General features: G+C 39.6%; 1 protein-coding gene across 5 annotated transcripts in view; it reads right to left on the bottom strand.

The window, feature by feature from the left end:
• Positions 1-22,680, bottom strand: part of LOC149314862 (uncharacterized) — a 330,650-nt gene that overhangs the window by 248,971 nt on the left and 58,999 nt on the right. For 4 of the 5 annotated variants that reach the window (XM_089522021.1, XM_089522019.1, XM_089522020.1 and 1 more), the window contains 2 exons: positions 14,084-14,157; positions 10,533-10,651 (listed from right to left, as the gene is read on the bottom strand). In XM_089522021.1, coding sequence (XP_089378147.1) covers positions 10,533-10,651; positions 14,084-14,157 — 193 coding nt within the window. Of the gene's footprint in view, positions 1-10,532; positions 10,652-14,083; positions 14,158-19,997; positions 20,058-22,680 lie in introns of those variants that run through there. The other variant, XM_089522022.1, reaches the window with a different exon arrangement.

The following is a 22,680-nucleotide window of genomic DNA, read 5'->3' as shown; positions in this document are numbered from 1 at the left end:
AAGCCAAGGGCAGACTGTACACTCATGCTTCAAATCTGCAGCAAATTTCCAGAGCACTTTTTAAAATTAGGATACATGTTTCAGAAAAAAGAGAGTTATATTAACAAGCAGTTATCACTTAAGATATATGTGGACTATCCCCCCTGCAACAGGTCAGAAATTAATAACAAACCAAAGGTATTTTGTCATGAATGCTAAGAATGGCCACACTATCCTGTTCCCGATGCTATTCAATATATATATGAAGCCGCTGGGAGAAATCATTCGAAGACATGGGGTGGAGTGTTATCAATATGCTGATGACCCCCAAATATATTTCTCTATGTCTCAGTCAACAGCTTTGACGACATATGGTATTTCTCCTCTCAGTCAGTGTCCTGAAGTGGTAATGGACTGGATGAGGAAAAACAAGCTCAAATTGAATCCAAACAAAACCGAGGTACTTACAGTAGGGCCTCCCAAACCAGGCATTGGTTTGCAACCTCCAATCTTAGATGGGGTCACGCTCCCCTCAAAGGACTGTGCTTCTTGATCCGTCACGCCGACAAATCAGGTAAATGCAAAGGTCAAGAGTGCCTGTTATTAGCTTTGGCTGATACGCCAGCTGCACCCTTTCCTGGAAGTAAGGGACCTAGAAACTGTAGTACATGCACAGGTAACCTCACGACTTGATTTCTGCAATGTGCTCTACATGGGCTACCCTTGTGCCTAGTCTGGAAACTCCAATTAGTACAAAAGATGGCAGCCAGGTTGATCACCAGAAAATCCAGAAGTGACCGGATAACACCTATTTTAAAGTCACTTCACTGGCTACCTATTAGTTTCCGGGCACAGTACAAGGTGTTGGTTATTACCTTTAAAGCCCTACACGGCTGCTATCTAAGGGATCGTGTACTTCCGTATAATCCACCCCACACCCTCAGGTCCTCTGGAATTTATTACAACCTATAAAGGCCAGACTAGCTGCAACCTCCCAGAGGACATTCTCTGCTGCCGCTCCCAGATTGTGGGCTGCCTTGCCGGAGGAGATCCGTCAAATTTCCAGTGTAGACAGCTTTTAAAAAGCTGTTAAGATGGATCTCTTCCAACAGGCCTTCCCCGAATAGAACAATTGGCTAATGATTTCTCCCCACCTGAAGTATTATTCTACTATTTCCCAGTAGATTGTTGTTATTATCAGTATTTTAACAACTGGTTTTAAATTGTCATGTGTTTAATCCTTTTTTAAGGGGGGGTTAGATATAGTATTGTACAGACTGTATGTAGTGTATAATGACTGCCTTTTAATCATGTAAGCCACTTTGATTGCTCTTGTAGCAGAAAAGTGGGGTATAACTAAAAATTTTATTTTATTATTTTATTACTAAATAGAGCTTATTACACAAAAGGATAAGATATAAACACAGACACAGACTATTTAGAAATCAGTTATAAAATCTGTTTTAGTGATTATACTGAACTTTTATTGTTTACTTTTCCCTGCACTTCATAAGTGGTATTATAGACATTTGCTTTAAACAATGTGTAGATGATGATGATGATGATGATTTATTTATAGCCCACCCAATCACAAGGAATCCGGAATCCGCCTAATCACAAGGAATGATAACACAAGTGATTAGAAAAATCCTGAAAAATCACATTTTAATTGGTACTGCTCCATTTTTTGATAAACTTCACAGAAAAAGTTTCATAAAAGCATTCTTAAACTTTGTGATCAGATCCTTTAAAACGTAAAAAAGCAGGACTGGATTTTAATCTGCCTAAATAATATGCTTCATAAACTAGTTGCTGTTATAAATCTGAGAGGAGTCAAAATGGAGTAACTATTGCTTTCCGCTTCTGTAACCCGCTTGCTTCAATGCCTAGAGGTTAACGGACCAAATAAGGTAGCAGGAAACCTGGAGTGAGTGTGCTCCGAGATGCAGAGAGCCATGAGAAAGTGGTGTGATCAGCACGTGTAAATTGCATGCAACCAATTAACTGCTGCCATTTAATAAGCCAATCAAAAGGTTTGCAATGAGAATTGCTGAGTTACTGAGAATTGCATCTGTACAAGTTTGTAACAATGTATAATGGTGTATAAATGACACTGGACAATGAAAAGAGTTGCAGCAGCAATGTTATCGCCGTCCACTGGCATGCTGTCGTCTTGGCTAAATAAACTGCGTTTTGCTTTGGACATTTCGGTTTCCTGTGTCTTCACTCAAGGACTCCCCTTTCAAATGAACATGTTGGGAATGTTTCCCTAACAAATCTACTTTCCATCAGTAGCTTTCAGGATAAGATGGACTTAAAGCAAGAAGAACCAAGAATTGAAAAAAGAAACTTTTAAATATAAAGCTCATGTCCTTTCTCAGATGTCATCAAGAGACTTCAGTAGCTGTTTGGGGATAACAATAACAATAACAATAATATATTTATTTGTATCCTGCCTCTCCCTTTTTGCGGGTCGAGGCAGGACTTCCATTCAAAGTCAGTTCTAGTATAAGCAATAGTCCTGATTCCCAAGAAACACTTGAAGAAATTGGTTGATACCACACTTTTAAGATAGCTAGCAATAGCATTTAGATTTCTATACCTCTTAATAGTGAACTAAGCACTCTCAAAGCGGTTTACAATCTGCAAGCCAATTGCCCCCAACAAGCTGGGTACTCATTTTACCAACCTATGAAAAGATGGAAGGCTGAGTCAACCTTAGAGCCCTGGGACTGAACTCACAACTTTGTGGCTGCAGTACTGTCACTTAACCAATGAGCTACCAGGGCTCCCAGAGCCATAATCTACTGGTGGACTGTGACCTTCCTTCTCCATTTGATTAGTTACATGCTATTCCTTGCTGTTGTCTCCTGTTGGTTTATCTTCTGGCTTGTGACCTTTTCTTGACTCTGTATTCTGGTGCTGTCTTTTCTAATATCACCTTCGCCAAGCCCTGATAACAAGTTAGATGCACATGTTATTGTTATATGCCAAGTGCAAAAAAATGAGAGCTAATGATGCAGATGTGCAGCTAAAATACTGCACTATGACTCTGGTTGGCTTCTTGACTCAGTGGAGGATCTTAGGTAAACTGTTCTCTCAGCCTTAGATTAACACTAATGATTTACCTTATACAGCATCCATGGCATGTGAAACTAGAAAATACATACAAAAGACTTTGAAAAACCTATACTAATATTCATAACTAACATTACCACCACCAATACTATTACGGTATTATTATGACAGAGTAGGCAATCAAGAGCCACCTGTACAAACTCTATCTTGGCACTACAACAGCAGACAAGAGCATTCCACATACAGCAACAATCCTATGCAACCAATTTCCTTCCTCCTGGAAGATTCAATTTCTGGTCAGGAAAAGCTTCAAGGAAACACGTTACCGATGTGAGAAGACAAATTCAATACCACTAAATATTAATTTGTAAATGTGGATTTAGAAAAGTATTCTAAAATTAATGTGTATTTACTTATATAATTATGTGTTGTCTATAGTCTTATACCTTTTTACTAATGTCATTAAACTAATGGAAAACAGAACTATACAAGGCTGTATGAGCTTGCCAGTGTTGATGAATGTCAAGCTCAAGTTACATATTTGCTTATTCCTTTCACATCTGTGCAATGTAGCATCTAATGCATTACCCCTCAGACTTTTAAATGTGTTATTCCAAATACATTTACTGCAATTTAGCTTAAAAGCAGCTTTGATTATTCCTCTAAAAGGTAAAGTGGTAACCCATACCTTAACTTCTTTGCCATTCGATACGTTAAACAGCCGTCATACCTTAAACCTACTTTAATAAAGCACACAGTTATTAAAGCACTGCAGAATCGCCCTGGAGCACACAAGCTCCATTAAATTTGCTTACATCTAATTATGCCTGCCCTGGGCAGGTGAGAAATTCAGTCCGATAAGATCTTTCTTTCTACCTGTAGCCAAAAAAAAAAGAAAAAAGAAAAAAGAAAAAAGAAAAAAGAAAGAAAGAAAGAGAGAGAAAAGAAAAGAAAAGAAAAAAGCTGCAATTTTCCATGTAATTACTACCTACAACTATTTATGGAATTTCTTCTTTAGATGACACAAAGGGCTCTTTGTGTATGAGCAAGCCCATTCTAACTTGTCCTAAGCTGCTGTGATACAAAGGCAAGTTTATCTTGCTTAAGGGATGGCACAGGTCACAAGCAATGTCACCCATAGAGTCATTTCCTATATCACTCAAGATTTACCCATTTCTAGGAATTTGGGGAGGCTTTATAAAATGAATGTAGTATATACATACATATATTTATATGTCACAACATAACATGGTGCTAAGTAATACAGACTGAATTCCACAGAACATTTAAAATGAAATCAATAATATCAGCTGACCATTATGAAAAAACAATATGGGGAAAATACTTGTTTTATTTGTGTATCTTTATTGTAGTAAATCACTATTCATCAAAATGGTGAAAATTGTCATACAGCCATAAAATACAATACAAAATATGATAAAACAGTAAAACACACATAATAGGACATCCACCAGACACATCTGATCATTTTAAAAGATTTTAACCTAGCACTGAATCAGCATTCCTTTCACCAACGGAAAGTCATACCAAAGAAGGCTCTCTTATCTATCAAATAACATGTGAACAGTATTTTGAGACAGATTCTAAGACACAGAAATATTATTATAGGTTGTTCTGGTTTCGAACTGTTCAAGGTCTTTTACCAACTTGAATTAGGCCCCCAAACAAACAGGCAATCAGTGCCTTTCCTCATCCTAACAACGATATTCTGCACCAGTTCAATGAGCCAGGTTGTCTTCAAGGGCAATTTTATGTACAATACGTTATGGTAGTCGTTTTTAAGTTTTGGTCGTCCAGAAGTTCTGGACTTAAGCTCCCATAATCCTTGAGCACTGGCCATGCTGGCTGGGGTTCTGAGAGCTGGAAACTAAAACACCTGCAGGACCAAAGATTGAGAAATATTGCTTTACAGGCATCTGGTCAAGAGCTAACAGGAACATTAACAGTTTATTTTTACCCAGAAACAATTACAGTTGTTCAACGAGTAAAAGAGGCTTCAAGTCAACAAGATCATCTGGCCTCAAGGAGCAAAGCTAGACTCAGGAGCAGAAACTCATATATAAGAAGTACATACTGAGTTCTTTGGCATGACAGCCACATAAAAATAGGGCCCTCATCTCATTGAGATATAGCTTTATTTACTGGCCTTTGTCCATCCAGTATGATTTGTAGGCATAAACAAAAGCTTTGCAATGATCTGGCTTCAGGATACTGCAGTATTAAATAGTGCTTTTGTTTTTGTTTCTAGAACCTGAGCTACAGCTACTCTATTTCCCTCTTTAAAGATGTAGCTTGAGTATCCCTTATCTGAAAAACTGACACCTAAAATGTTCTAAAACCCAAAACATTTTTTCACAGGTACTGTCTGATGGTGCAATGTACACACAATTTGTTTCATGCACAAAATTATTTAAAATATTGTATAAAATCACCTTTGTGTGTAAGGTGTATATGTTTATAGGGTGTATCGATGTGAATAAGGCTATCTTATCTCCTCAGAGGGAGCCATCAGGACGACCAGCAACATCTTGGACTGCCTGAAGGAAGAGGCCCCTCCCTCCTTTAACTGTCATCTCGGCCTCAGAGGGAGCCATCAGGCAGACCCAGCAACATCAGGGACTGCCTGAAGGAAGAGGCCCCTCCCTCCTTTAACTGTCATCTCGGCCTCAGAGGGAGCCATCAGGCAGACCCAGCAACATCAGGGACTGCCTGAAGGAAGAGGCCCCTCCCTCCTTTAACTGTCATCTCGGCCTCAGAGGGAGCCATCAGGCAGACCCAGCAACATCAGGGACTGCCTGAAGGAAGAGGCCCCTCCCTCCTTTAACTGTCATCTCGGCCTCAGAGGGAGCCATCAGGCAGACCCAGCAACATCTTGGACTGCCTGAAGGAAGAGGCCCCTCCCTCCTCAACTGTCATCTCGGCCTCAGAGGGAGCCACCAGGCAGCCCCAGCAACATCTTGGACTGCCTGCAGGAAGAGGCCCCTCCCTCCTTTAACTGTCATCTCAGCCTCAGAGGGAGCCATCAGGCAGACCCAGCAACATTTTGGACTGCCTGAAGGAAGAGGCCCCTCCCTCCTTTAACTGTCATCTCGGCCTCAGAGGGAGCCATCAGGCAGACCCAGCAACATCAGGGACGGCCTGAAGGAAGAGGCCCCTCCCTCCTCAACTGTCATCTCGGCCTCAGAGGGAGCCATCAGGCAGACCCAGCAACATCTTGGACTGCCTGAAGGAAGAGGCCCCTCCCTCCTTTAACTGTCATCTCGGCCTCAGAGGGAGCCATCAGGCAGACCCAGCAACATCAGGGACTGTCTGAAGGAAGAGGCCCCTCCCTCCTCAACTGTCATCTTGGCCTCAGAGGGAGCGATCAGGCAGACCCAGCAACATCAGGGACTGTCTGAAGGAAGAGGCCCCTCCCTCCTCAACTGTCATCTCGGCCTCAGAGGGAGCCATCAGGCAGACCCAGCAACATCAGGGACAGCCTGAAGGAAGAGGCCCCTCCCTCCTCAACTGTCATCTCGGCCTCAGAGGGAGCCATCAGGCAGACCAGCAACATCTTGGACTGCCTGAAGGAAGAGGCCCCTCCCTCCTCAACTGTCATCTCGGCCTCAGAGGGAGCCATCAGGCAGACCCAGCAACATCTTGGACTGCCTGAAGGAAGAGGCCCCTCCCTCCTTTAACTGTCATCTCGGCCTCAGAGGGAGCCATCAGGCAGACCCAGCAACATCTTGGACTGCCTGAAGGAAGAGGCCCCTCCCTCCTTTAACTGTCATCTCGGCCTCAGTGGGAGTCATCAGGCAGACCCAGCAACATCAGGGACTGCCTGAAGGAAGAGGCCCCTCCCTCCTCAACTGTCATCTCGGCCTCAGAGGGAGCCATCAGGCAGACCAGCAACATCTTGGACTGCCTGAAGGAAGAGGCCCCTCCCTCCTCAACTGTCATCTCGGCCTCAGAGGGAGCCATCAGGCAGACCAGCAACATCTTGGACTGCCTAAAGGAAGAGGCCCCTCCCTCCTTTAACTGTCATCTCGGCCTCAGAGGGAGCCATCAGGCAGACCCTGCAACATCAGGGACTGCCTGAAGGAAGAGGCCCCTCCCTCCTCAACTGTCATCTCGGCCTCAGAGGGAGCCATCAGGCAGACCCAGCAACATCAGGGACTGCCTGAAGGACGAGACTTCTCCCTCCTTTAACTGTATTTTGTATTGTATTACGATTTTACTGTACACCGCTATGATCATCGCGGAATAGCGGTCTATAAATAAAACATATTATTATTATTATTATTATTATTATTATTATTATTATTATTATCTGTATGAGGTGTATATGAAACATTAATTGTATTAGCTTCCGGGCCCAATACAAAGTGTTGGTCATTACCTTTAAAGCCCTACATGGCTTGGGCCCAAGTTACCTGAAGGAACGCCTCTCCCTACACAATCCGCCCTGCACTCTTAGAACTACAGGGAAGCTTTTACTAGGGCTCCCCAGAGTAAGATTAAAATCTACCCATCAAAGATCTTTTTTCGGTTATGGCCCCTTCATATTGGAATAATCTCCCAGAGGAGATACGATGTATCCCTACATTAGAAATTTTTAAGAAGATGCTAAAAACCTACCTTTTTTAATTGGCATACCCTTCCAATTCGTTATAAAGTATACATTATAGAAATTAACTCATGCCCAAAATATGTTATGATTGATATCGTACGTTGCTAGATTGATAATGTTTTTATAGATTGTTTTAACAAATTATTATTATATTATAGTGATTATATTTTAAATTGTAAATTGTAAGTGTTTATATTATTCTCTGTTTTATATTCTGTTGGAATCCCACTTCGATCTTGGGAGAAGCGGGAAATATAAATAAAATGTATTATTATTATTATTATTATTATTATTAATGAATTTTATGTTTATACTTGGATCCCATCTTCAAGATATCTCATTATGTGTATACAAATATTCTAAAATCTGGAAAAATCCGAAATACAAAACACTTCTGGTCCCATGGATTTCAGCTATGGGATTATCAACCTGTATTCTATTTATTCTTTAAAAAAGACAAGAAAGACATCCTGCAAGAACTGATTCGGATACTTATGATTAAAAATGGTTCCAAATTCGTCCAACTAAAAAAAATCTCCTGTAACTTGTGAACAAACAGATTTTTTTTTTAAAAAAAACATCTCTCTTCCTCTGTTTAAAGATTAGGAAAGCACAGAAGGAACCGAGGATGATCTAATATCCCTGCTCACACCAGAAGTGCCCTAACAATAAAATGATTCTTGAAAAACATCTCAGCTGAAGAAGATTTTTTATTACTCCTTCTAACAGATAGTTCAGTTTTAGAATAATGTATTTAATATATAATAACGTTGAAATTTTTCTGTTAGCGTTTACCAAAGCTCCCCTGAAGACATGAATTATTTGCTTTTAAAAAAAAGAAACAAGAAAAAGAAAGCATAAAACTCTTAACAGAAATAGTTCATCTCATGGATGACAATGAGACTTGATTCATGCCAAGATTACACAATACAATTTATCAGAACTATGTTTTTATCCATCCATGTAGAACAGATTCTTTCCTATTATGATGGCCATTCTTTGGTCTAATGGGCCACAAACCTCTACTGACCCCAAAAAGAAAAAGGTCCTTATATCAAATTTTACTCCTAAACCGTCATCTAATACTTTTACGTGAAACAGTGTTCAGAGGCTGTAATTCTGAAATGATATATTGTCCTATTAATACGTTTCTCATCAGTTTGTGTAGTTAAAGAACATACACACCACTGGATAAACCTGACTTCAATATCATGCTTGGACAGATCTTTCTGACCAGTCAAACCATCTTCTTTCATAGGTCAGTTCAAAGTTAAAACCAAAATTTGACCAATGAAAGTCAAACAACGCATAGATTCTAACTCTGTTATGAAAGTACATACTTCAGACACATTGTGCCCTCCTTTGTAAAATCTGTATAATTCCAGTAAAGAGAATTCCAGTTTCTTTGGAATACTTCTATAAAGAATTATTTTAGTCTAGCATTCTGATAGAGCTGTTACCACAGCCGCTCCAAGATTGTGGAATAGCCTCCCAGAAGAGATTCGGCTTACTACCTCCATGGAGATCTTTAAGAGGACAGTTAAGACGGATCTCTTCCGGCGAGCATACCCACTCGAGCTTGTATAAGACACACAGATCCACCACCTTTGAACAGAACTGGAATATTTCACTTCATAGTTGCTATTGATACCTTGTTTTTAATTGTTAATTTTTTATGCATTTTATTGCTCTGCTTGTACTTGCAATTTTATACTAGGTTGTAATCCCGCCTCAATCCACCCGGGAGAGGCAGGAAAATAGAAATACAATTATTATTATTATTATTATTATTATTATTATTATTATTTTCCACTCACTAAATATTCACCATCAAATAATTACACACATGTTATCTTGCAATGCAGTGCTGTGCTATAACTGATCTCCATGTTCATTCTCTTCCAAAAGATTAAGTAAAAGTCATAACAGTAACTGGTATCATACAAGTTCATGTCACTTGCATGTGTGAAGTATAAAACCAAAACAGACCTCTACAGACATTTCAGGATAAAGATCATTTATTTATTTTATTAATTAATTAATTAATTAATTTCGTTTGTATGCCACCTTTCTCCCAGAAAGGGACCCAAGGTGGCTCACAGATAAAAACATTTTAAAAACTTTACAATAAAAATTAAAAAAAAAACAATTAAAATCATTAACTAAAAACAGTATAAAATTACATTAAAATATACAAAAAAACCTTCTCTCTTAATTCAAGGATAGTCTGTCTTGTAATGTACAATGAGGAAGATACAGCTATGTAATCTGATAGGAGTCAAGTGGAATGTGAAAAGGAAAGACAAAAAATACAAGGAGAATATCTTAACCCAGGAGTGGGCTATCAGCCAGTCACTAATTAGTTGAATGGCTGTTTTGGTCCTTGCAAAATTATATATGGATTGCTGTTAGCAAAGTTTTTACTTAAACCCTTTTATCAAAGCTGATTATACTTTATAGCGATAATGGTCCAATGTCTAGCAATCCATTTGTATCTCTCATATATGAGTGAACTGTAAACTGCTGAATTATGTATGAACCTTTATTGAAAAACACACTCACTGAGCATATTTAATGATGATCATGAAAGTGGTTTCTCACTTTTTCCACTATGAGGGGTGAAAAATATTTATCATTGACAAGTTCCATTAATTGTTTAAACACACAACCATGCCAATAAAATTCTTCATACTTCCATACCATATTTCACTTCTCCCTCATTAACTTTTCTTTCTTTTATCACATCTTAACTTCAAAATATATTTTTATATTCTCATGGATATTCTTTTTTCCTTTTTAACAAAACAAGGTTCACCACAGTTACTAATATAGTCTGGATTCTTACCAAAAGCTGCTACTTTTATGATTATAGCTTGAATGTTTGATGATATCATTTCTTTGAGCAACGTTTCCTGATCCTGACGCCAAAGATAAGCTAAAGGCTGCAAGGCAAGCCTCTTGCACCTATTTGAAGAAATAAAAAATGGCAGTGTTGTTATACTCTTGCACCAAAACACAGGCCATGCTACTTTCTAACCAAATTTCTCTTGCTTTTATGATTGATTTCTTCTAACACAGTCAGATATTTCCACATCACTGGAACTAAAGAAGAATATATCTAATTGTATTTTAAATAAACAGTTACAAGGTGGATCACTAATGGTTTTTGTGGGTTTTTCGGGCTATGTGGCCATGTTCTAGCAAATTTTCTTCGTGACGTTTCGCTAGCATCTGTGGCTGGCATCTTCAGAGAATGCTTTGCCTGGAAAAAGTTCAGTATATATATACTGTGTGAGCCTGGCAATGCAGGAGTGATTTGCATGTGTATTGTTCTGTGCTGATGGCCAGCCCCAGGCTGGGAGGCTAATGCAAAAGAGGATTAATGTCTGCTAACTGGTGATCATTATCTGCTGGGAAAGCCCCTGACTCTGAATGGTTTCCCATTTGCATTTGCTAAGTCCTTATTTTGCTATTCCTCAGGACTGGTAGCCAAATTTTGTTCACTTTTGTTCACATAGGCAAAGTGGTGAGGAAGCATACCTCCCCCCCCCCAAAAAAAAAAAAAAAAATTAAAACCTTTTTCTCCCATAGCTTCCAAATTTCTGGATGTTTTAACTGGATGTGTGCTTATCACCCAATTTGTTAACTCCAGGTATTAATATGTATTCTTTGAAATATAATTAATACCATTATCAACTAGAATGACGTCTTTTGTAATATCAATAAATTATAGAATATAGTCTTATTGTTTAGTACCTTTAAATTGTTTCTGACTTTTGCAACCTGAAGGCAAATCTATTACATGGGTTTCTTGGAAAGAATTATTCAGAGGGGATTCTCTCTCTGCCAAAAATATACTAATAGCAATGCACCTGAAAATACCAGAGTAAAAAGAACAGCTGATACACAGAGCCTGTTTTCTATTCAATAAAGTGTTTTGAAGTCAATCTCTATAGTTTGGTATTATATATTCTCCAAATATCACCAGAACACTAAATACTGCTTGAGATTATGGGAGTATTTGCTGAGGTTAAACTTGAACATTTATTTAAGCAGTTTATTCCAATGCACAACAGGAAAGGATAGGCTTAGGTTCATGAAACCTGTATTGTTAGGGATAAGGATTTACATAAAATAAGGAACATGTTACATTCTTATCTTTCCTTTGTTTGGTAGGAAGCATTTTTTCAAGAGTTCAGCTTTTTATTTCACCCATTGTAAATCTATGGTAACACCCCTGCAATTATATATTTAGTACCATACAAACATTTAAATGAAAGGAATTGAAGGCTTCAAAGCATACCCTTCCTAAAGTTAAGCAGCCAAGTACACAAATAACCCAACTACCTTGTACTGAGACAGAAACAATTCTGTGAACAACCTCTGGCACAATAGGCTTAAGAAACATGTCTAAAATTATGCCAATTGTGAAAATGGAGGGAAGGGAAACATTTTAGAAAGGAGGCACAATATTTTTAAATGTACTCAAACAGGCATGAATCTTTCGAAATTCCAATTTTGGCCAAATTATACAAAGACATCCAGTATGAAAATTTAGCGATGCTATTTCAACCTTTTACTTTAAAAAAATGAATTAACACAATTTAGGCTTCTTTAAAATTGAAAAGCGAGCTTCTTAGATTGCCTTTGCTACACATTGATGACAAATCGATGAGGCACCCCCTCAAAGAGCCTCACCAACACATTATGAGAGAATCAAAACTGTATTTTTCAGAGATTTTATAGTGATTTGGACAATTTTAAGCAGTTTTTCACCTGAAAAAAATTAGAGTATTTAGGAACTTTTAAGGTGACCTGGGGACTTGAGTTCCCAAAGAAAAGTGGGGGCTAGGTAAACCACATACCTTCCTCATCCCTGGACTATAGCAAATCATTGATGTGCTTAGAAGTTTTTGTTTCTTTCTTATAAAAATGCTTCGCTCACATTCACAACTCACGATTTATACACCTACACTCATAACCAAGGCTATCATGTTCAATAGGTGCTATTCTGGGGTAAATCAATATATTATAGCCTCCTTCACACTTCATTTTACTTGCTCTTGTACATATTTAAACAATCCTAGTTTAAGGATAAAAGTAAAGGTAAAGGTGTCCTCTTGAAATGAATCTCTAGTCTAGTCATAACTGACTGTAGGGGATGGTGCTCATCTCCGTTACCAAGCCAAGGGAGCCAACGTTGTCCAAAGATGACTCTGGTGGTCATGTGGCCAGCATGACTGCATGGAACGCTGTTACCTGCCACTGAAGTGGTACCTATTTATCTAATTGCATTTGAATCATAGAATCATAGAGTTGGAAGATACCACAAGGGCCATCCAGGCCAACCCCCTGCCATGCAGGAAATCGCAATCAAAGCATCCCTGACAGATGGCCATCCAGCCTCTCTTTAAAGACCTCTAAGGAAGAAGACTCCACCACACTCTAAGGGAGTTTGTTCCACTGTCAAACAGCACTTACTGTCAGGAAGTTCCTCCTAATGTTGTGGTGGAATCCCTTTTCCTGGAGCTTGCATCCATTGCTTTCAAACTGCTAGGTTGGCAGAATCTGGAACTAGTATTGTGACAGGAGCTCACTCCATCACGCAGCACTTATGACAAACTTCTGGCCTTATGATCGCCAGAATAAGCGTCTTAACCACTAAGCTACCATGTCCCATAGTTTAAGGATAGCTTAAATTTACATTACAGCAAGATATGGTATGGACTACAAAGGATGAAAGTACATTTAGTGGAGATGTTTTAAGTAGAGATTTATTTTAATATGGCAAACAGATCATATTTTAATTAATTTATTTTATTTTAATATGGCTGATTTATTTTAATATGGCAAACAGATCATATAAGGGAGGGAGAATAAATAAATCCTACTTTCTCCCTGGACACAAAATGTAAAAATCAAAACATAAACAGCTTAATATCCATCAAACAGATAAAAACTAGTGCAATGAAACTTTCAGTCCTCAAGATAGTATTGTTAACTGAACTCTGAAAAAAAAATCCAGCGCATCATTAGTTATATGCAAACTGGTTAGCTGGCAGAAAAGAATAGAAAGTTGGAAGGATTATATCTTGACTCTTTCTAATTTTATAGTGGTTTGTATAGATAAACTGTAGAGCACGCTTTATCTCATTTAGTGGAGCAAAGTAGAGAGACAAAATATACAGTATTTCTGAGAGTGAATTTTGGTTGAATAGCATGTTGCAATTTAGATACAACAGGGCATCCATTTCTGTTTTACACAATGCTAAATAAGCGTGCTTCAATGAAAATCAAATCATAGTTTAAGGGTGTAGCTCACAACTACCAAAATCAGCAACACTGCTTCCATGACGTGCTCATTCAGTGCTCCAAGCAGAAGCTAATTTTACTTACACATCTTCCACACGGACTCGCTGATAGTCTGACAGAATGGCCCCTATTGAAACAGCATCCACATTTTCTTTATCCTGAGGACATAAAGAGATAATTTAAATATGGATAATAATCAAGGAAAAGTAGTGAAGCGCCTGTTAATATGAGCTATATTTTCTTTCATCCAAATAGCCAAAGGTTGTATTAAATGTGCAGAGGGAGAAACAGAAGAATAAACTCTCCAGTGAGGGACATAGAGGCTAAGCAGACCAGCCAAAAGGGCTGGCGTTGGGATTGAGTGGGGGCGTGGCGGCTGCATGCCACATGCCCCAACTCCACCACCGAGCACCCAACCAACCACATAGTGAGCAGCGTTACAGCGCTCATTTGGCATGACATTCAGACACTGCACATCAAAAGGAGCGCCAGAAAGTGCCATGGCAACAGCAAGGGCAGTTTTGTGCCAGTTCCAAAAGGAGCGGCTTTCTGCTGCTTCTTTTGAAGCCAGAAAACACTGGATCGGGCCACAGTGTGAGGTTGCTGCAGCCCTGATGTGGCGCACAAAGAGGTGGTGTGATGCTGCCCCTTTAGGGCCATCTGTTTAGGCCCATAACTGATGTGGGGCCAGAAAGACTCTGCTCCTTCCCAACTTGAATACTGGTGACATCAGCATCAGAAACAATGTTTGTTCCTATTTCAGGTCTGGATGTTTAAAATCTTCATCATAATCAGTAAAGATAAAGGTAATTTCCCATTGACAAGGTTGTCAAGTCGTGTCCAACCATTGGAGGCGGTGTTCTTCTCTGTTTCTAAGCTGAAGAGCCAGTGTTGTCAGAGACCACTCTGTGATCGTGTGGCCAGCATGATTGCACAGAACGTTGTTTATCTTACCATCAGAGTGGTACCTATTTATCTACTTGTATTTGAATGCTTTCGAAACTGCTATGTTGGCAGAAGCTGGGACTAGTGATGGGAGCTCACCCCATCATGCGACATCCTGACCTCAAACGGCCAACCTGCCAATCTTGCAATCAACAGAGTCAGCGTCTTAACCACTTGAGCCACTGCATCCCCCATATCATCAGTAGGAAGCACTATATTTTACAGGACAAAGAAAGACAAATTGATTTCTGTAGTCAAATTAATTTCTATCCAGTTTCTCACCCTATTACAGTGCACCTGCATTATACACGGGCATGCCTTAAGCACTGGAGGTCCGCACCGAAAAAAGCCTCAGCACGTCTGGAAGCTGTAATGACGTGCGTCGTTGCGTGCACGCCATGTGCTGCCGCATGCACAAGCCCCATTATCTTCAATGGGGCTCGAGCATACACAGAATTCCCCTTATGCGGGAGGGTACGGAATGGATCCCCTACGTAAGGGAAGAGCCCACTGTACTCCACTCTCTCTTTTTAAATTACTCAATTCAAAGTGTTGTTTATTAACAAAAAAGTTCTAAATGCTCTAAAGAGCTCTAAATGTCCTGAAGTCATGGCATTAAGGGCGATTCTCTATTTGAGACTGCCCATATTTTTTGTATGCTTTGCTCAATAGGCCATCCACCCATGGTCCTATGGTTTCCACCACAAGACATGTTCTTGATCTCATTATAGAAGGGGAAAAATCCTGTTAGCAAATAACAGAAATAGTACAGTATATACAACCTCAGTGAGAAAATGTTCTGCTATGTGTAAATATAGATTTGTCTGCTGAGGAAATGCAGAAGATATAAAAGGCCAGTACATATTAAAATGTGTAACTACACTGCCATATACTGTAATGTAATGAATGTATGATACTTTACATGTTTCTCCCTAAGGGGAGTGTGTATGTTTGTACATCTTTGACAGTGTATAATAAATAGCCTAAAAGGCTAATGGAGAGCCTTCTCATTCTCCCATACAAGTATCCTTAGATTCCAATACTTAAGAATGATATTCTTAAGAGTATTGATGCTAACTCTGTCTGTTTGTATTTTACTGTTGGTCAGAAGTTAAGACACCTAGCGACAAGCGGGTGACACCTGGAGACCAAAGGGTGATAAAAGGGACATCCAGGTAGATACAGATTAACAGACAAATGGCAAAAACTCTTGATTCCTCCATGTAAAAAGACAGGGGTGAGAAATCATGCCTGTTTCATAAAATACACAGAAACCTATGTCTAGACCTTAAGACCTAGCTTACTTGCTGTTCACCGCTATGATCTTTGGAATAGCGGTATATAAATAAAACAAATTATTATTAATTATTAAGATAAATTAAGAGACATTAAGAGGGCTGCAAGAAAAACTGCAGAACTTCAAGGCAGCAACAAAGTTTCTTCATAGAGGTGGACCTGACTGAGGAAGAACAAAATAAATACATACTTTAAAAAAGCATAGAGATTAAATGCACTTTTGAGAAATACAGTATAACAAGCCAACTAAACAATTATCTTATTTGCAAATTTACACCAGTCTCTTGGTACACAATGGAAGGTACACAAAAGGAGCATTCCACTATATCTTCCTCTGATGATTTCAAGCAGAAAAACATAGAAATAATAACAATATATTTCAGTACATTAGAAATCTATAATGCAATTATTTCTGTACTAGTCTCTTTTTTCTCTTATACACATCTTCCCATCCCACATTCCAGCATATCAGGTTACTGAAACCCAGAACTATAATTGCCTGTGAACACATTTTTTTGAACAATGCTGTATAAACATGTGCCATTTCATATGTTTTTCTTCTAAAAATTAGAACAAAATAAATCTCTCATCCTAGAATGCTCCAAGCCATAGGACTGCATTCTTCCAACACGAACTGTAGTTAAGGAGTTATCAGCATGGATGTACTTTATTAGTCTGACTCTTCATCACATTTTTAAACAATTTGAATCTTTTTGCTGATATATATTTAGGCAAATTTAGTGTCATTTACAAACCGGACCCCAAAACAGAAGGGGAATATACCAACTCCTTTGTAGCAAAGGATTCAAGAATCTGTATGGCTGATTTAATAATAATAATAATAATAATAATAATAAACTAAAATTTATTTTTATCCGACCCCTCTGTGCAACACAACTAGGGCGGCTTACAAGATTAAAACATACATTCACATATCCCACAATCCCCTCAAAAAATACAATTAAACAATTTGCAATTTAAAACATAACTTAAAATAATAGGCAAACAGATAAACAATAGCGACAGCAGAATTAGGGGTAAACAAATTAGGCTTTTGTCGTGGCCGAGTATCTATTCAGGGAAGACCTGTCAGAAGAGATCTGTCTTAACAGCTTTTTAAAAGCTGTTTAAGGGTGGTAATGTGACGGATCTTCTCTGGCAGGCCATTCCATAATTTAAGAGCGGTTGCTGAAAAGGTCCTCTGGACGGTTGCAGACAGTCTAATTTTTATGGGTTGCAACAGATTCCTCCCAGAGGACTTGAGTGTGCGGAGTGGATTAAACGGAAGGAGGGGGTCCCAAAGGTAGGTTGGACCCAAGCCATTTAGGGCTTTAAAGGTGATAACCAACACCTTGTACTGGGCCCAGAAACTGATGGGCAGCCAGTGAAGCAGTCTTAAAATCGGTGTAATATGGTCTCTTCCAGTTGTACCTGAGACCAATCTGGCTGCCATGTTCTGTACTAATTGAAGTTTCCAAATCAAGCGCAATTGTAGCCATATGTAGAGTGCATTACTGAAAACAAGACAGGTTACAAGCGTGTGCACCATAGTTACAAGGTCCTTAAGTTCCAGGAAAGGGGGTAGGTGGCGTATCAGCCAAAGCTGATGACAGGCACTCCTGACCGTCGCATTTACCTGATTTGTCATCTGGAGTGACAGATCTAGGAGCACCCCCTGACTTCGGACACAGTCCCTTGAGGAGAGTGTGACCCCATCTAGGACTGGAGGTTGTATCCCAATACCTGGGTTTGAGGCTGCTACTGTAAGGACCTCTGTTTTGTCTGGATTCAGTTTTAATCTGTTTATCCTCATCTTGTGCAGCTTTAAGACAATCATTGAGAGGAGAGATGTCATCTGAAGTCAGAGCCGAAGACTGAGACATGGAGAAATATATCTGGGTGTTATGAGTGTAGAGTAACTGTCCCCAAGCATCACCCTCTGGAATCTGCATGAAAGGAAGGAATGGTACCACTGAAATGCAGTACCTCCAATTCCTAACCCCTTCAGGCAATCCAAGAGGATGTCATGATCTATTATATCAAAAGCCGCTGAGAGGTCCAGTAGCACCAACACTTATCGATGGCCAGACAGAGGTCATCAGCTAAGGCAACCATGGCAGTCTCAACTCCATATCCTGTCCTAAAGCCAGTTGCTTATTCAAGATATGATATATAAGGAATAAGTATAATTTCTTATAAAAGCGTGTGTTGTATGCCTTCAAGTCATTTCCAATTTATGGCAACCCCATCATAGAGTTTTCTTGGCAAGATTTGATCATGGGGGTTTGCCATTGCCTTCCTCTGAGGCTGAGAAAGGATGACTTGGTCCGAAGTGCCCCAGTAGATATCCAGGGCAAAGCAAAGATTCGAACCCTACTCTTCAGAGTCATAGTCCAATCCACAAATACACAGTGGCAAAATAAGCTGTTTTAACATATCATTAGCTGATATGCACAGTTTATACTTAATATATGAAGCCATTCAAATATAATTAATTTATTCACCATATTTTCTGGTGTATAAGACGACTGAGCGTATAAGATGACTCTCAACTTTTCCAGTTAAAATATAGAGTTTGGGATATACTCGCCGTATAAGACTACTTCTCTTCCCACACACACCAAATAAAAATTAAAAAAACATCAGATTTGATTTCAATATGGTACTTTTAATTCAAATGCTTATGACATGCAGGTACTTAGCAGGAAAACTTGTTGTATACAAAGCCTGCTTGGATTGGATTGTATACAAAGCACACAGATTCTCCAGTCCAGCTCGGAAGTTTCAGCATCCGCCCTATAAGACGAAACCCAGCGTATAAGATGACTTTTGACTTTTGAGAAGATTTTCCTGGGTTTAAAAAGTAGTCTTATATGCCAGAAAATACAGTAATTCCAAATTCCTGGAATTAAAACCCAACGAACTCAGTGGGATATATATTTCAGCAAATGTACTAAGTCAACATGGCATAGTGGTTTGAGAACTGGACTATCGTTCTGGAAACCAGGGTTTGATTCCCTGCTCAGCCATGGAAAGTAAAGTGACCTCTCAGCCCCAGAAAACTCCATGATAGGTTCACCTTACGGTTGCCATAAGTAAGAAACTACTTAAAGGCACATAACAACAATAGCATTTTTTTTAAAAGCCATGTACTATATCAGGGGTAGGCAACCTTTTTGACCCGGGGGCCGGGTTGCTGTCCCTCAGACAACTCGGGGGGCCGAAGCCCAAAAAAATAATTAAATAAGTTTTTTTAAAAATTAAATAAATAAATAAACCGGGACAAATGTAGGACAAAAATTTAAAATTGAGGACACTTTTATATAAAAAATGGAGGACACGCAAAAAAATCTGCTGATTTTTTTAAAATGTTAATATAAATGCATGTTTCTGAGGCTTCTATAGACAATTGCCCCCACTTGCCCCTCCTTGCCCCACTTGCTCCTCCTTGCCCCCCTTGCCCGCCGCTTGCCCTGCGCACAAAGGCCCCACGCGCCTGCGTCGGAGGCCCCGCACGCCTGCGCCAGAGGCCCGAGGCCCCGGCGGCAATCTGCAGCAGGGCTGGGCTGGGGCCGGTCCCTAGGCCTCGGCGGGCTGCATGCGGCCCACGGGCTGTAGGTTGCTGACCCCTGTATTATATTGACATATTAGCAGGCCACAGTCCTGGTCCTAAGTTAAAGATATAATGAATGCATCTGCCTTTTTCTGGGGAAGGGGGGGGGGCATATAAATGAAATTTTAAAAAATATATTATAACCAGAAATCCAAGGCGAATTTGATTCCATGGCTTCCATCCAGAAAATGCCTCCATAGATTGGTTTTTAACATTTGACAGCATTATAAGAGGTAGTATTTGAGGATGGGTCATGCTAATTTTAAGATTAAAGGAGTAAAGAATAACAGGACAGAAGCTTGACAAGCATGTTTACAGAATCACAGCCCTCAGACTGTTGTGAAGACAGGCAGGAGAAAAGAATACAAAAAAAGAGAATGTTGGCTGTTCAGCTGTGAGACAGGGTCAGCTAAGGAAAGCTGGCAGAAAAATCAAGAAGTGGGAGAATGATATAGATAAGGTCAGATGGGGAAAGGGGATAACAGAGATGAGGATGAGATCAGGAAGGAAGCAGATAGAAATAAGATAAGATGATTTGATAGGGAGGATGGCAGGCTCCAATATCTGGGAGCTGGGAATGTCTGAGGACAGAGGGGAGGGAAACGCATTACAGTGATAGAGAGACAAGGGGCACTTTCACAGTACACAACTATAGCACTATCATTCCACTTTAATTGCTATGGCAACATCGTATGGAATCGTAAAATTTCTAGTTTAAGGAAAGATTTTTAAAATTCTCAGCCAGACAGCAGCTCTAGTTCCTGACCAAACTATAAAGCCCACGTTTCCACAGAATGGAAAAATGGCACTGAAACATAGTGCTATAATTCTATAGTGTGAAAAGGCGTTATGCTCAAATAAGTATAGAGACAACTTACATGCTTGATGTTCTATATATTCGGTTAAGCAATAATATGTCTCTGTCATTGTTACTGTTTTACAATTATGCCTGGGAGTCATTCATTCGATAGTTCATAACCAAAATCAGTCACACAAATACAAATCTAATCCAAGAGAACCAACCACTTGCTTGTCCAGTGCGGTAGTCACACTTAGTTGTTGATGCTGTATGCCCTAAAGTTGTTTCCATCTTATGGCAATCCTAAAATGAACCTATCGTGGTTTTTCGGGAGCAGGGTTTGTTCAGAGGGTTGCCATCGCTATCATATCACCTCTTAACCTTTTCTTCTCCAGGCTAAACATCCCTTAGTCATTCCTCATAGGGCATGGTTTCTGTCCTGGGCCCAGTGCTATTCAACATCTTTATCAATGACTTTGACGACAGAATTGTGGGCATACTTATCAAATTTGTGGATGACACCAAATTAGGAGGCATAGCTAATACCCCAGAGGACAGGATTAAAATTCAAAATGACCTGCATAGACTAGAAAGCTGGGCCAAAGCTAACAAATGTCCAACCCATGCCCTAAAGGATGTTTTGTGCCCAGAGACCCAGTATGCCCATATATCACAATACTGTATTTCCTTCCTCACTAATGGGCCTGCTCATACTTAGCAATGACCCCAATGCCAAAAAGCACATGTTGTAAAGACCAGGACTCATGGTCTGGTCAGGTTGGCGTAAAGATGCCATCTGTGAACCACACTTGTTCTTTCTCAGTCTTCTTCAGAGACCGTAGATATGCACCTGGTCAAATCTTCACCTAAAGCAGGAGTGGGCAACTGTAGCCTTCCAAATATTTTTGGTTTACAGTTTTGTTTTGTTTTAAATGGTTTACAGCTTTAATCAACCCAATCCAGAACAGATAATAGTGAGGGATTACTGGAGTCAGAGTTGAATAATTCCTGAAGAGCCACAGCTGCACATTTCTGACCCACGGGAGGCTGGGGCTTCCTATAACTATCATACCGCCAGCCATTAATTTTGTGGTTCCCTGTGTCCTTTCTTATTGCTGTGCCAGGATTGTTTCCAAACACATAGAGACTGTTTTGCTTCTTTTTATGCCACAAATCCTTTTTTCAGAGGTTCTTCTTTCTTTTAAAATGCTGAAGTCCTAACCCTCCAGCTTTCATCTTTTAATACATCTGTATAATTTTTGCAGTTTAAGGAAGCAATTTCTATTAATGCTCATCTTTGTCAGTATGAATGAAGGAGCAGTGTTATAGAAATTGCACATCTTTTGAATATTGTCTCCCTTTCTGTCCTTCCTGCCACCTTCCCTGTTACTTAGACAGTAATTCTTCAGACAGGGATGTGTCTTTTTCATTCCTGCAATCTCACAACTTAATAATAACGACATTATATTTTTCGCCCTTTAGTATTCCATGTAAATCAATGAACTTATTCAGTATTTGCATCACTATTCTGTATTTTTATTTCTCACTCTTTTGATTACACTAACAAGGTAGAAGCACCATCTATCACCACCCTGTGAGGATGTTAACTAGTAGGGTAGGTCACCCACCAAGATCTGAAGACAGGCATTCATTTAAAAATGAACTAACTACATCACAGCCCAATGATCTGGCCAATGGGTAAGCAGCACAATGCCCTCCATATGCTTTGGACTACAACTAGCAGTCTTAAACAGCACAGTGATTGGCCAGAAATTACAGGCACTGCACACCAAAAATGTCTGAAGAACATTAGGTTTCTGATCCCTGCTCTCGCTATTAACAGTGCATGACTATAGAGGCCAACTGGGAGAGATTTGTGGCAGAGACTCACATGCAGTCAGGGTAAAAAGGTGGATGGAAAGAACTTATGTTTGCAACCTTGTAGAGCTCTCTCTCTCTCTCTCTCTCTCTCTCACACACACACACACACACACACAGACAGAAAGAGAGAAAGGAGGGATTCTAATG

The sequence above is a fragment of the Sceloporus occidentalis genome, unplaced genomic scaffold (assembly GCF_023333645.1).
Source record: "Sceloporus occidentalis isolate IW3139 unplaced genomic scaffold, rSceOcc1.0.p SCAF_4, whole genome shotgun sequence".
In the NCBI taxonomy this organism is placed as follows: domain Eukaryota; kingdom Metazoa; phylum Chordata; class Lepidosauria; order Squamata; family Phrynosomatidae; genus Sceloporus; species Sceloporus occidentalis.
The sequence above is the reverse complement of the archived record's forward strand: the minus strand, read 5'-3'. Positions and strand labels throughout refer to the sequence as shown.